The sequence below is a fragment of the Colossoma macropomum genome, unplaced genomic scaffold (genome assembly GCF_904425465.1).
Source record: "Colossoma macropomum unplaced genomic scaffold, Colossoma_macropomum, whole genome shotgun sequence".
NCBI classification, from domain to species: Eukaryota; Metazoa; Chordata; class Actinopteri; order Characiformes; family Serrasalmidae; genus Colossoma; species Colossoma macropomum.
Genome location: NW_023494810.1, coordinates 30,288,013 through 30,301,009, shown reverse-complemented (window position 1 = coordinate 30,301,009; position 12,997 = coordinate 30,288,013). Strand labels below are relative to the sequence as shown.

Below are 12,997 nucleotides of genomic sequence, written 5' to 3'. Positions count from 1 at the left end.
CGAAAAAAGGAGAAAAAAACACAAAAAACACAGGAAAAATAGAAATTAGTATTTAGAACTGTTAGCCTTTTTAAAAAGCACTGGTCAGTACCAGTATCAAAATATAAAATTGACCTACAGCAAGTGTCAAACCCGAGTACCGGGTAGCTGCAGCATTGCAGAGTTCAGTTTTTCACTCACTCCAACACACTTCACTCACTTCATTAAAGGCTTAGCTGAAATAATTAGTGAGTTGAAGTAGAACAAAACACTGCAGTCCTGCAGCCCTCCAGAAGCAGAGTTCTGACAGTCTTGCTGTAGACCAAGGCTGTGGTTTGAGTGAGATTAGTGCGAAGAGTTTTATTCAGCCAAAGGACACAGATTATTAGTTAACATGCTTGTGGCTTTAAGAACATGCTGGCCCTCTTAAATGCTGAATAAAATGGTAGTGTTTTTATCTGTATAGCAGGGAACGGTAACCCACAAACCCACATCAAAGAATGTAACTGTTACAGAATCCGAAAGGCTGTCAAGAAGATAAGAGTGAGGGCAGAGTCCAGTTGTATGTATGCATGTGTGAGTGTGTGTTTGTGCGTGTCTGTATCTTATCAGTAAAACAGAGGCTGAAATATGGCACATGACTGGTAAACTGTCGTGCTTACATAACTGCAGACAGACGGAGTGATAAGGGCAACCTTCTACTGCATGTGGGATTTCAAACAACAAGGTCTGGACTCGGTGGAAAGGGTCGGTGTGAATGCGTTTTACCTTTTCTCCATAGCCCCGGTCTTTCGTCATCATCTCTCGAAGAGTCTGCAGTACTTTAATGCACAGACGCTCCTCATTCTCTTCCAACAGCTGTTTAGTGTGCTTTATTAGCCTTAGAGAGAGAGAAAGGGAGAATGAAATTAACCTCTTAAAATGAACAGGGAAGTTAACTGAACTCCACTGAACAGAACAGCACTTGACCGGGCCAATAAAGTCGACTGAGCTCAGCCTAACCACAAGCCTATAGGTATACTAACATTTTGCACCATCTCAAATCCTACCTTGGCGTTAAAAGGTGACTGTCGCAAATCAATAAATAGGTGCAACGTGTCTATAGAGCCCATTAAAAAACCAAATGAGTGCTTGCTGCTATTTCTTGCATTTACCTCATTGTATATTTATCTGTAGGAGTTTCAATCTCAAATCTCAAAATACTGTGAAGAGATAATTATAATGAACCACAGAACCCTATTTCCTTGTTTTTTGGAAATAAAAGTTTGATGTAACATGCAAACATTGTTAAACTTTTCAAAACATATCATTCGCTCCCCAGTCAATACAGTGCACATATGGAAATACGAAAAATGTGTTGTCATGAAAAACACAATTACATATATACACCCGCTTAGCCTACAGCAGTTTTGCTCCACCTATTTATACTGAAGTTAGAAAGAGTGTTTCAGGTGTTTTAAATGACTGTTAAAAGCACATATTTACTCTGACTATGCAATCACTGCATTACTAAAGCTACTAAAATTCCTTTGTCTGTGCTGTGGCTTCTGTTACAGAAACGTCAAAGCAATGTTTTGATGCACTGCACGTAGCCAAGAGGTTAAGCTAATAATACAGTTCTCAGTTGACCAGGACGTGCTCAGTGAAATTAAACAGGTATTTTATAACATCTCACAGTTCTCAAACACAACTGGCACAGAACTCAAGTTCAGTGTCATCCCTCCAGCTGGAAATGAACATCTGTTTCAAAACTCAAAAAGTCAAAATAAGATCTGTCTCAGAATAGCCATTATTTAGACATACTAAGTCAACACCTCAAGAAAATGTCATTATTTTGACCTAATGAGTCACAATTTGAACTTAAGTCAGAGAAGGATTAAAAGACTTCTTTTCTTCTACGCTACAGCTTTCATCCAAAAAGCACTTGAGCCAGTCAGGGGTTTATATTGTGCTTTGTTCATTCACATGTAAGTTCTTAGTAGATAACCCACTAAATGGGCCAAACGCACAGGTGCAAAGTGTCCGCAGACTGTCCGCAATAACTGCCTCTTTCACTAAATCTGCCCTTATATATTCTATTTTAGTGAGTTCATTTACCCCTCAGAGTATGAGATTTGAGTATGGAGCAAATAAACAACTCAGCATGTCCCACACAGAGGTCATATTTAGTGGGTGTCCATACAGCTGGGTGCACCACCAAAGTAAAGCCTTTGCGTGAAACACACTGAATTGCTTATTTACTACTTACTAAAAGCTTGTATATTATATTTAGAATAATGTAAAAACCGTTAATTCCTTTTCGATAAATATATGCTTTGAACACAGCTTGGGTTGGCGGGAGGAGGAGAGAAAGGAAGAGTGAAGCAGTTTACAGGGGAAAAATACATAACTGAAGCTCAAAGAAGACCAAGACGCAACTAAGTCTGAAATAAAAAAAAATATTTGGCTGTAAGTGACATCTACATATACTTGTAAAAGAAAAACTTATGAATTGTGTTACTTATTTGTGCTTTGAAGGCTGTGCCCCTCCCTCCAGCAATAAAGTATATTTCATATCTAATAAAAATAACAATAATACATTTTATTTTATGGGATCTTTTAAGAAACTCAAGGACTCCTTATAATACAATATTAAATAAGACCAAGGTCATAACAACCACAAGTTTTATTGACCACAAAAGTAGACAATGAAAGCAAAATAAGAGCATATTTGTGGGACTGAAGTGAAATGAGCTTCTTCCTGAACAGATGTGCACTGTTGTGCTATGACAGTAACTGAACTGAATGACAGGCAGGTGTTTCTGTCTCTCTTCTGAGTGCACGTGCTCACAAAGCACACAAACACGTTTCAGTCCACACTGTCACTCCATTCAGAACAAACTAATCCCAAAGAGCACACCTCTCCAGCAGCAGCTCACACCTTAATCCCAACAGAACCCATATACACACACACGCACACTCAAATGTGCAGACATTCTTAAACCCTTCAGAAACCACTCCTACAGCCAAACAGAGCAGCGTCTGAAATGACAATGACATGCGCACACGTGCACACACACATAAACTGTTTACACTGAGGTACACATAGTGACAGGTACAACCCCAAATCAGAAAAAGTTGGGACGGTATGTTCAATTAAAACTGAAAACAACGATTCATAATTTCTTGACCTGTATTACATTGAAAACAATACAACAGCACATTATTTGATGTTTTACTTCATGAATTTAGTTTATTTCAAACTAAAGACTTCAATTTTGTCAATTTAGTCAATTTTGTTTATAAAAATGTTAGGACAAAAAGCATTTACCACTTGGCAACGTTGCCGCTCTCTTTCACAACACTTAAAAGACATTTAGGGACCAAAGACACCAAAAGATGAAGTGTTTCAGGTGTAATTTTCTACCATTCTTTCTGCAAACAAGCGTTAAGGTGTGTAACAGTACAGGGTCCTCATTGTCGCATTTTGCGTTTTAAAACGCGCCACACATTCTCTGTTAAGGACAGGTCATGGCTGCAGGCAGGCCAGTCCAGCACCTGCATCCTCTTCTTTTGCAGCTATGCCTTAGTAACTTATTTTGGAATGTGATGCAGATCTGAATGGCAGGAATGGATGTATATTTACTAATTAAATGAAGCTGACCACAAAAAAACAGTGTTTTCTTCTTTTATTTGCATTTTCCATACTGTTCCAACCTTTTCTGATTTGAAGTTAAATCAAACACATGTTCACAGATCCTCCATCACAGTTCTTATAATTGGAGTTTAGAAGTTTGGCAACTCAGGCATTAAGTCCAGCACTGTTATTTTGAGGTGTAAACAAAGGCATTTTGTTTACAGGTAAATGACAAGGCTTTCAAAAGGAGCATTTAAAAATTCTTGTTAAAAAGAATATGATGTTTATGCATCTGGTAGAATGTATTCATTTTGTATTTGTATCATATGTATTTGATTTACAGCTTTTATAACGGTATAATTTCATTTTCAAACAGTTTTAAATTTTACCACCTAGAAAATATGAAGTGTGATTACCACACATTAATTAAAAAAACTATATATATGTATGTAAAAATAAAGATGAATACAATTTTTGCTCGAGTAAAGCTCTGCCTCCTTTTTTTTGTTCCTTTCTTTTCTTTCTTCTCCTTTTTTTTTGCTCAATGATTTGTATTACTATTTTTTTTGTACGTTTCCCTTCCCCCCACCTATGACTGTGCCTACATGCGTATGTAATATATTACAAAATAAATATTACAAAATATTACAAAATAAATAACAAAGTCCTAACAGTCCACCGAAGAGGGGGGGTGGTTGACGGGAACACCTCCTAACAGCTGCTATGAATAAATACATCTGTGTGCGAAGCACTGATAGCTCATCAGATTAGGGAACAAATCATTGAAAACATGGTCTTACTTAGAGATGAAGCCTCCGCTCTCACACTTCCTGCGAGCATCCGTGTTCTCAGGGAAAAGCAGTTCAGGTCTGTGCAGAACGTCCACAAGCACAGAGAGCTCTGCCTGCACAAGCGGTCGCAAGCGGTCCTCCAGTGCAGAGACGATGTCCTGATATCCACATACAAAAACACATGGTTGATTATTCCAAGTCCATGCCCACAAAGATAAGCATGCATATGGACCAGGGGTGTATCAATTCACAAAAATCATAAAAAAAACAAGTGGCTAAAAATATGCATTACATTAATACATTATTCTTTCTATTTTAAGCTTATCAGAGCATTCATCACTATAAAACAGAATATTTGAAACAAAAGCTGATTTATAGGGTCCTGATCTATCTTTCTAGCCAAAGGTTAATATGTTAACCCACTAGCCACAGGCAAACATGCTAGTCATGTAAGGATACTACAAAATACACTGCGATACACTTTGAAAAGAATATCGTATGGGGTGTTGCCTACACACACATACAGGCCTGCGCAGGTAACAGAATCTTCTTATTACTAGTAGTAGTATTAATACTACCACTCATAACAATAACAGCAAAGGAAGTGATGGTGTGCATGTTGAAGGTTAATCTTTGTAAAATAAAATTCCATAATGTAGTTAAATTAAAGCTGTGGTTGACATTAACAGTCATTTCATTTGGCCATGAAAGTGTAACTAATCTTGTGAGAAAGAATGAAATGTTTTAACTGTCCAAAGCTGTGGTATCTGTAGCCACTTAGCCTAGCCTTATTCTGATTCAGAGCTGATAGAGGATAGTGTTTTTCTCCCAAGCCATTTTGTCTGTCTGAAATCTGTCTCTGTGGTCTTAAGATGTCCTACGCATTTCTATAATAATCTCATTTAAGTTAGGTGCAATAAATGGGATATTAATGCAAAATATAACATTTCTCAACATATTTAAACATACAGTTTTGTTCATGTGGGGGAATACTAGTGTCTTGACTCAGTTTACTTGAAATAAATCAATGAAGTAGTGATGTTTAAACTGGTGTTAAAAGACTTTTTACCATCACTGGGGATGTTACCATTGGACCTCATTCACCAACTGTTCTTAAGAAGAAATTTCTTCTTAAAGCCCACTTTCTAGGATTCTGACATTCACCAATGTTTTCTTATTTGGGGTTTGTTCTTAGGTAAGAACTGAATCTACACACTCGAGAGCACAAAGGTGCGAATAATTCTGCGGTTTAAGAACACGTCATGAATCTGATGTAAACTTTGTCTTAGGATCCTTCTCAAGAACAAATTTAAGAAGAAACTTAGGAGGATACTGGTGAATGAGGCCCATTGTTGTTTAACTGTGACTGGGCACACACACATATACACATATACACACACACACACACACACACACACACACAACCCTTCACAACGTAACAGTTTAGGCATGCATTCTCTCCAGGGACTTTATTGGAAAATGCTTCTCTATCAGCTGCCATTCATACAGTCTTGGGGTTTGCTTCTAGAGTTTTTTCTCTTTTTCTCCAAACCCAAACAACTGCCTCTAATATCCTCCTAAAGAGCCTGACTAGATCAATCTTTAATACAGATCTGAAGTTAGTTTTACACTTTCTGTAATCTCAGTTAAGATCTGGTTTTGGCACGTGAAGCTGATCATAAATGATCAGAAATCAGGGTTTTTCTATCCTGAGCCATGCTTTTACAGATCAGAAAGACAAAGTCACACCTAAAAGTTCAAACTATCACTCTAGATGTGTGGGTGTGTGTGGTGCAAATGTGGTTTACCACAACAACATGACATACAGACACACACCTCAAAACTGACCTCTGCTCACTCTTCAACCCCAGAATGTGGGTTGGAGGAAAAGTACGGCACTACATCACACACACCATATCTTTTCTGTTTCCTTAACACTCACTCATCTGCGTTGGTCTTCTTATACGTCTGCTATGTCTTCCTGAGAAATTAACTGGTGCTCACTGGGACTATTTTTGTTAATGAGATGTGTGTAAAGAACCTTTTTTAAGTTTAAAGAACTTACACAACGTAAAAGGTTCTATACCAGTCAAAAGGTGTTCCTAGAACCATGTATACAAGCTAAGAACCATTAAGTAGCACCTTACATTAAATCCAGGGTTTAAATAAAGGGTTGACCAGCGTAGGACAACTACAGATCATGGCAACAGTTTCTTTTGGCCTTCCTTCGAGTATCATTTTGAAGACTTCAAAAAAATGTTGTTGGTTTTATTGATTTTAATAAATTTCCAAAAAATCTCACCCCCAAAGCTTTGTCTTTATTTTTAGTGAAACAAAGTTTGTATTCAAGTTTTATTTATGGCTACAATTTGCTATCAATAATTGAGCGAACTTTGTTCATAGGTAATATTTATATGTACCCTAATGTTAATATGAACACTTTTTCTACGTTAAATGTTAAATGTTCTTTCCAGAACAGTACTGAAAATGATTTAATTAAGAAAAGGAATAGAAGAGATAAGGAGGAGGAATCATTAGTGAAAGCATAAAAACAGCATGCCAACAGTAGATTTTAATGGTTTCACAACTTTTTTCAATAACATTCTAGTATTGTAATTCTATTGGCTAATCACAAAACAAACCAAGATCTAAGGTCACTTGCATAAATCATCTCTAGTCAATTTTGGCCTTAAGTATTCCCTTCAATCTTAAGTGAGCTTCATAAAATCTCTTGAGGGAAATGCTTGAGAGCAATAACTGTTAATTGACTTTTAGATCCTAAGTTTAGCACTTGCAATTTTAAAAGTAGTAAAAATTAAATTTGTATTCACAGCTTTAAATTTATGCCTTAAGTATTTAACTTCAGGTAAATACTTAAGATATTTTATAGAAGTGGCCACTGGACTTTTTCACCTCAAAGTGTGGTAGATCGACAAATGTTAGTTGTTAAAATTGTCAAATTTTTCTGCCATACCCCTGAGCCCCCTAGACGCTGACAAAATACTGTAGGGAAAAACTGCTGCAGTAAACAGGCAGGAGAAACTACACAAAAGTTCAGCAGATCTTCCTGAAGCAGCAGACTCGGCCATGGTGACTGAATAATAACTCACAGGATAAAATAACCACAAGATAAAAATTATCTAGCCAGTCAATCAGACTGACTCACTTTCCTTTATATCACTTGGCATGAGAGTTCCTGGTTCTTTTACCGTTTCTCAGACCCCCCGCATTCCTGGCACCGGGAAGGATGTGCAACAGCCAGAAAATTCCAGCTAAGTATATGAAACGGAGCTTGATCGGATTAGTCTCATACTCTTCTGCTCAGGTCAATCAGTTCACAAACTCTTAAGTCAGATGCCATAGTCATAGTTGTGTCTTATACATAGACGTCATACATGCACAGTTTATCAAAGATCGGCAGTTAGGCTGACCCACTCGTAGACTAAAACTTGTCTTCAACTAAAAACGTTTTTATTGTTACTGTTATTTTTCATTACTGTTGACTCTGTGAAAGCAGTCTTGCAATGAACTACAGAATTTTATTCCGATTTAGATCATTTTACTCTTTCACTTTAACTTTGGTTGGAAACAAAAAATTACAAAACTCTGTTCAACATAGTGGCATAGAGCTGCTTCATCTACAGGCCACAAGACCATGACAGCCTGGCCAGCCACAACCAATCATTTTGCAATGACTCACCAAACATCTCTTAACCTTCAACCAATGATTATACATTGTGTTCTATACATTTTGTGGCTAGAGATATTTTATAGTGTTTTATGCATCACTGAATGCTAAGCGAATTAATGCCAAAGACAAATTTCTATCTGTTATTAACAGGATGTTTCCATGCACTTTGTATGAAATCTTTTTATGAAATCACCCCCCACAGTGGACATTTTTAAATCCAATTTAAAAACTTATTCTCCCAGGCATTTGGGGCTTTACAAGGTCCCCAACATTCTGTCATCTGTTTTAATTATTTCTTCATCTATGTTTTTGTCTTCCATTGCTTTAGTTTTTTTTTTTTATTTCTATTTATTTGATTTTCGTGTGCAAAACTTTTGACAACACTTATCTCGTCCAAGAGACCCCACGCTAGTCATGTTTTTGTGTTTTTTCTGCTCTAACACACTTGATCAACCACCTGAGCTTGTTCTTTAGTTATCTGGCTCACTCAGGTGTGCTGGATGAAGAAAAGCACAAAACTATGGTCCCCAGGACTAATTTTAGGAGTTCATGTGCTATACAAATAGAGGTTATTTCTGATCCTAAGGTGTGCTTCAGTAGAATAAGCTCCAAACACATGTTTTCCTAGAGTATCTCCTCAGAGAATTACTGCCTACCTGCAGCCTCTCTATGATATTCCTGCAGTCTTTGGACGTGGTAAGTGTGGAGTCTCGTCTGGAAGCATTTCGTGCAGACATCCTCCAGTTCAGTATGGTTTTCTGAACCACGTTGTTGGACTTCACAAACAGATTGTTGACCTGACTGTCCAGATCCACTGGGATGGCAATCGCCCGGCTTTTGGCTGCATGCAATACAAAGCATTAAGATTTTACAGTAAACAAGGTCAAAATGTTCATGCCACACTGAAGGCTTTCCTCTCAGCTTTGAAATGAATGTTTTCACTGGTCAAGGCTGTATTCTTACCCACGTCAGAGAGGACTTTGATGCAGCTCTCCACTGATGCTTTCTGGGTGGGCATTAGCCAGCTACAGTGGTACACCCGGAAAACACCCTGCAACAGCTGCACAAAGACCGGCTGACGGGTCTGCAGCGGAGGGAGAGATTAGAGACAAAAGAAAGAGAAAAGAGCAAGAAGGAAGGGAATATGGAAAAAGAAAGGAAAATGACATATAATGAGAAAAAAATGAACATAAAAGGCACAGCGGGACACAGCAAAACAGGAAAATAACTGCATTCAAAGGAATACCTAATACACAACCCTACACACGCAGGTAAAGATCAAGAGAATGAAAAAAATAAAAAATTCACACACTACTACACATAAAGAGAGAATCAGATATCTCACTTAAATGACTGCTAAACACAGACAGTATAGATTTTTTTATCTTAATTGATTTAAAGTACATTTAACTTACTTTTTTAAATACAGATATACATAATAATCATTGCCCCACTTCGAATAATCTATTAATTTATAAAATATATTGCCTATAAAGAGTTAAACATTTTAAAACTAACAAGCTTAATTCCACACGGTCACTTCAAACAGAGAAACTATTAGTAGAAATGTTTAAAAAATCTACAGACTAAAACCATCACAATGGATGACTCTTTTAAAGTCTGTCTGACAAACATGAAGAGAGGGGAGGCTAAAGAAACTAAATGAACTAAGCCTACATTTAGGACATGTGCTAAAGCCAACCTAGAAAAAGAAAACCAACACTTGGTCTAGTAGGCCTGAGGGGTTACGCCATGATACAAAAAGGGACAAAAGAGGGAAAAAAAACCCACTTTGGTCCTTTAACCTGTTTGAGTTCCTATAGCTCAGCCCCCCCAGACAGGCTTACTAGAAATGTGACTAACCAAAGTATGTCACCACACCACCCTGTGCAACCACCGTGCAATTGCTACACAGAAATACCTCTGTTAGTTTGCCCAGAATGGAGGCCTGTCACAACAGAGAGAACAGATGAAAGCATCACAATACCTCAGTTCTAAGAAAGGACTGATCTTACGTAGGGTTGACGGGGGCTGAAGAGGGTTGTCGGGTATTAGTAGTTTATGTTATTATTTAGTTTCAATGCACAGAAATAAACAGTGCAAACGCAACACTTTTGTCAAAATGTCATGTGATAGTTCAGTTAATTAAAAGAATCTAGACAGCAATTCTTAAAGGGGAATTCCTGTCTTTTTCAAAATTTCTGTATAACTAAATGGCTAAGAAGTAAAGAAAGTTTTACATGAAATGCTCCATTCTAGAGAAACAAGTCCAAAGTGTTCAAAAGCTACTTCACAGGAAGTTATTACACAAAAAAATTACAAATACACTGCCTGACCTGAAGAGACATTGTTTTGTGATATTTTTAAAATAAGCTTTTGACCTAAAACATACTTTGTAAAGGCCGATCATGTCAGAGGGGTACTGTAAGGCAAAACAGTCCCGAAAGAAGATGTTTTTTCCAGATCTAAAACTATTTTACCATCATCAGTACTACATATAAAAACTCAGAAGACTCTTTAGAAAGTAAATAAAATGGCTATATTTGTGATGTAGATATCATGACCCCTACTTCAAATCACAACCACTGTAAATAACTCAGAGTAAGCTTAAAGTTTCCCTACGAGGCAACATTTCACATTAAACTCTCTGAATGTCTTTGTTCACATCTAAGATTGAGTAGTATAGAAATTATAAAAAAATAAATGGAATTCTGTTTGAAAAGAGTAGTTTGAAGGGTTTGCTTTTTGTGTATCTACCAAAAATCGAATAAATGTCAGCATGTGGGAAATGAAACTCAGCAGCTAGCAGTCTCTCCCACACACACACACACAAAAAGGGAGAGAGATCAAGGAGGAGAGAGAAAGAGAGAGGAAAAAAGGACAGTTTTGCATTAATTTCTTAGCCATGTCAGCATTTTTGGAAAAATCACTCCTCTAAGTGAACTTTTTCAGCCCCAGCTGTGAACAAATACTCATATTTAAGGTTTTGTCCTATGTATACATTTTCTCTCTTAGATTTCAAATGGAACCAAGTAAGTCTGTAGTATACGTAATTGTATGTTTCTGGACAAAGAGTACTCAATTGAAAAAAATAAAAAAATAAAACACATGACAAAAAAGAAACTCCTATTCTCATTAACAAACAGCCAAATTGCCAAATCAGAAACAGACAGAACACTTCCTAAGGGAATTCTCAGGAGCAGGAAGCACATTCAGATCAAGTTAAATCATGATCCAATCCGAGTAAGTACACAGAAACGTACACCATATTTCTACTGAAAGAAGGGTCACAAATTGTGAAATTCACTGTTACACCAGTTAATTACACCAGTTAAGGAGGGGAAGGTTTTGCTAAGAGTAAAATAGAGCAGAGGAAGATCACTTTCTTGGACTTCCAAGGGATAGTGACAAAGTTGTCCAAGAACAGTCAAGCTGATGACTGATCCAGAGAAGCCCAATTCTGGGAGGCTTTACACCCCCTATCTAACACTTGGCACTGGACATGGTGCATGTGCAGCTTCTCCGGAGCATCCTATTCTATTCTAGACATTGTAATTCACAATGTCAGTCTATGGATATAATACAAGCTGTGTGTGTGCACAAATGAACACCTGTCCACATTGGGTGCACCTTGAAGTAGCTCAATTCACTAATTAGAAGGGCTGTCTGGACACTTTTGGACATACAGTGCAAGGCCTGTGTTACTCATACTACGTCTGTGTGGTGTGAGCAGAGGAGAACATCTTGCTTTTCATTTCAGTTAGAGTGAACAGCAAATAGAAACCTGAATAAAAAGCCCATAAATGCAAGCCCTGCAATTCATGCTCTTTGTGGAGTGAAATACTAGCTGAACATTAGCGCAGCATACCAGGCTACCAGACTTCAAACAACTGCCCAATCACAATTCAGAAAGCTGCAAAGGGTAAACAAATATATCATACCCTTTAACAAATTATATTTTATTGAGCAAAGTAACTGCCTGGACTATTTTTCCATTTGGAAAAAGGACATCTGTAGAACTGGTCTGCTGTACAGCTCCGCAGCGCGAATGCGATATGTGTGAACTGTGAACGCATGTAAGCGATAGTGGGAATGCTGCCACATCACCCACACCACACCGAGGCTGTATGTGTGACACGGGCCTAACTACCTACATAATAATTTGCCCAATAAGTATATATGTATTATACATGCAGGTTCCTGTATGTAATAATATATGTGTATGTACATATGTATATAATACATTTCTAAGCCTAACTTCAAAACTAACCCTAAGCTTAATTCAAGTGATCAAAGAAAGAAAGTAAGAAAAGAGGGAAAGAAAGAAGGAAGATTTGCCCTTTCAGTTAAAAAACAAAAAAAACAAACATGAAACTTTGCAAAACACATTGCAAAGTCAGGACCATTGTGCTGGTGCTCTATGATAGCCCTGTTGCCCTGTTTTTCTCAGGTTGCCCTGATAATGTGAAATGTGAAAACACAAACACAATGTATACCATATATAGTACTGAGAAACAGTCAGAGACCACCCTTCATTTATTCAATTTCATTTATTTAAGTTATTCTTGTACTTATTTTTTAAGAAACCTTTTGAGGAGATTAGATATAAGATAATCAACTTGCATCAGGAAGGAGAAAGTCAAAGAAAAATAATTATAAAAAACAGGAGTTTCCAAAACTAGAGTTAAAAAAATATTAAAAGATACAGAAAAAATGGGATAAACAACCACCTGTAAAACCTAGTAGTCCATCAAACCTGTCCACATCAGATAAACAGCACTTAAAGCTTTCATCTTCGAGAGAGAGGAGAAAATCAAGCTGCTTCAGATGTGAAACAATCCACAGGTGCTTCCACTGTGAGAAGACAACTCAGCGCTACGGGTCTAAAAGATGTGTAGCTGTCAAGAAGCCTCACTGAAC

At 37.3% G+C, this 12,997-nt stretch overlaps 1 protein-coding gene across 1 annotated transcript in view; it reads right to left on the bottom strand.

Moving 5' to 3' along the window:
- The window catches only part of itpr1b (inositol 1,4,5-trisphosphate receptor, type 1b), a 179,430-nt gene that overhangs the window by 93,630 nt on the left and 72,803 nt on the right, over positions 1-12,997 (bottom strand). Inside the window, exons 37-40 of the mRNA XM_036559065.1 lie at positions 9,041-9,161; positions 8,734-8,918; positions 4,396-4,544; positions 748-859 (exon numbers count right to left, since the gene is read on the bottom strand). Coding sequence (XP_036414958.1) covers positions 748-859; positions 4,396-4,544; positions 8,734-8,918; positions 9,041-9,161 — 567 coding nt within the window. The remainder of the gene's footprint in view (positions 1-747; positions 860-4,395; positions 4,545-8,733; positions 8,919-9,040; positions 9,162-12,997) is intronic.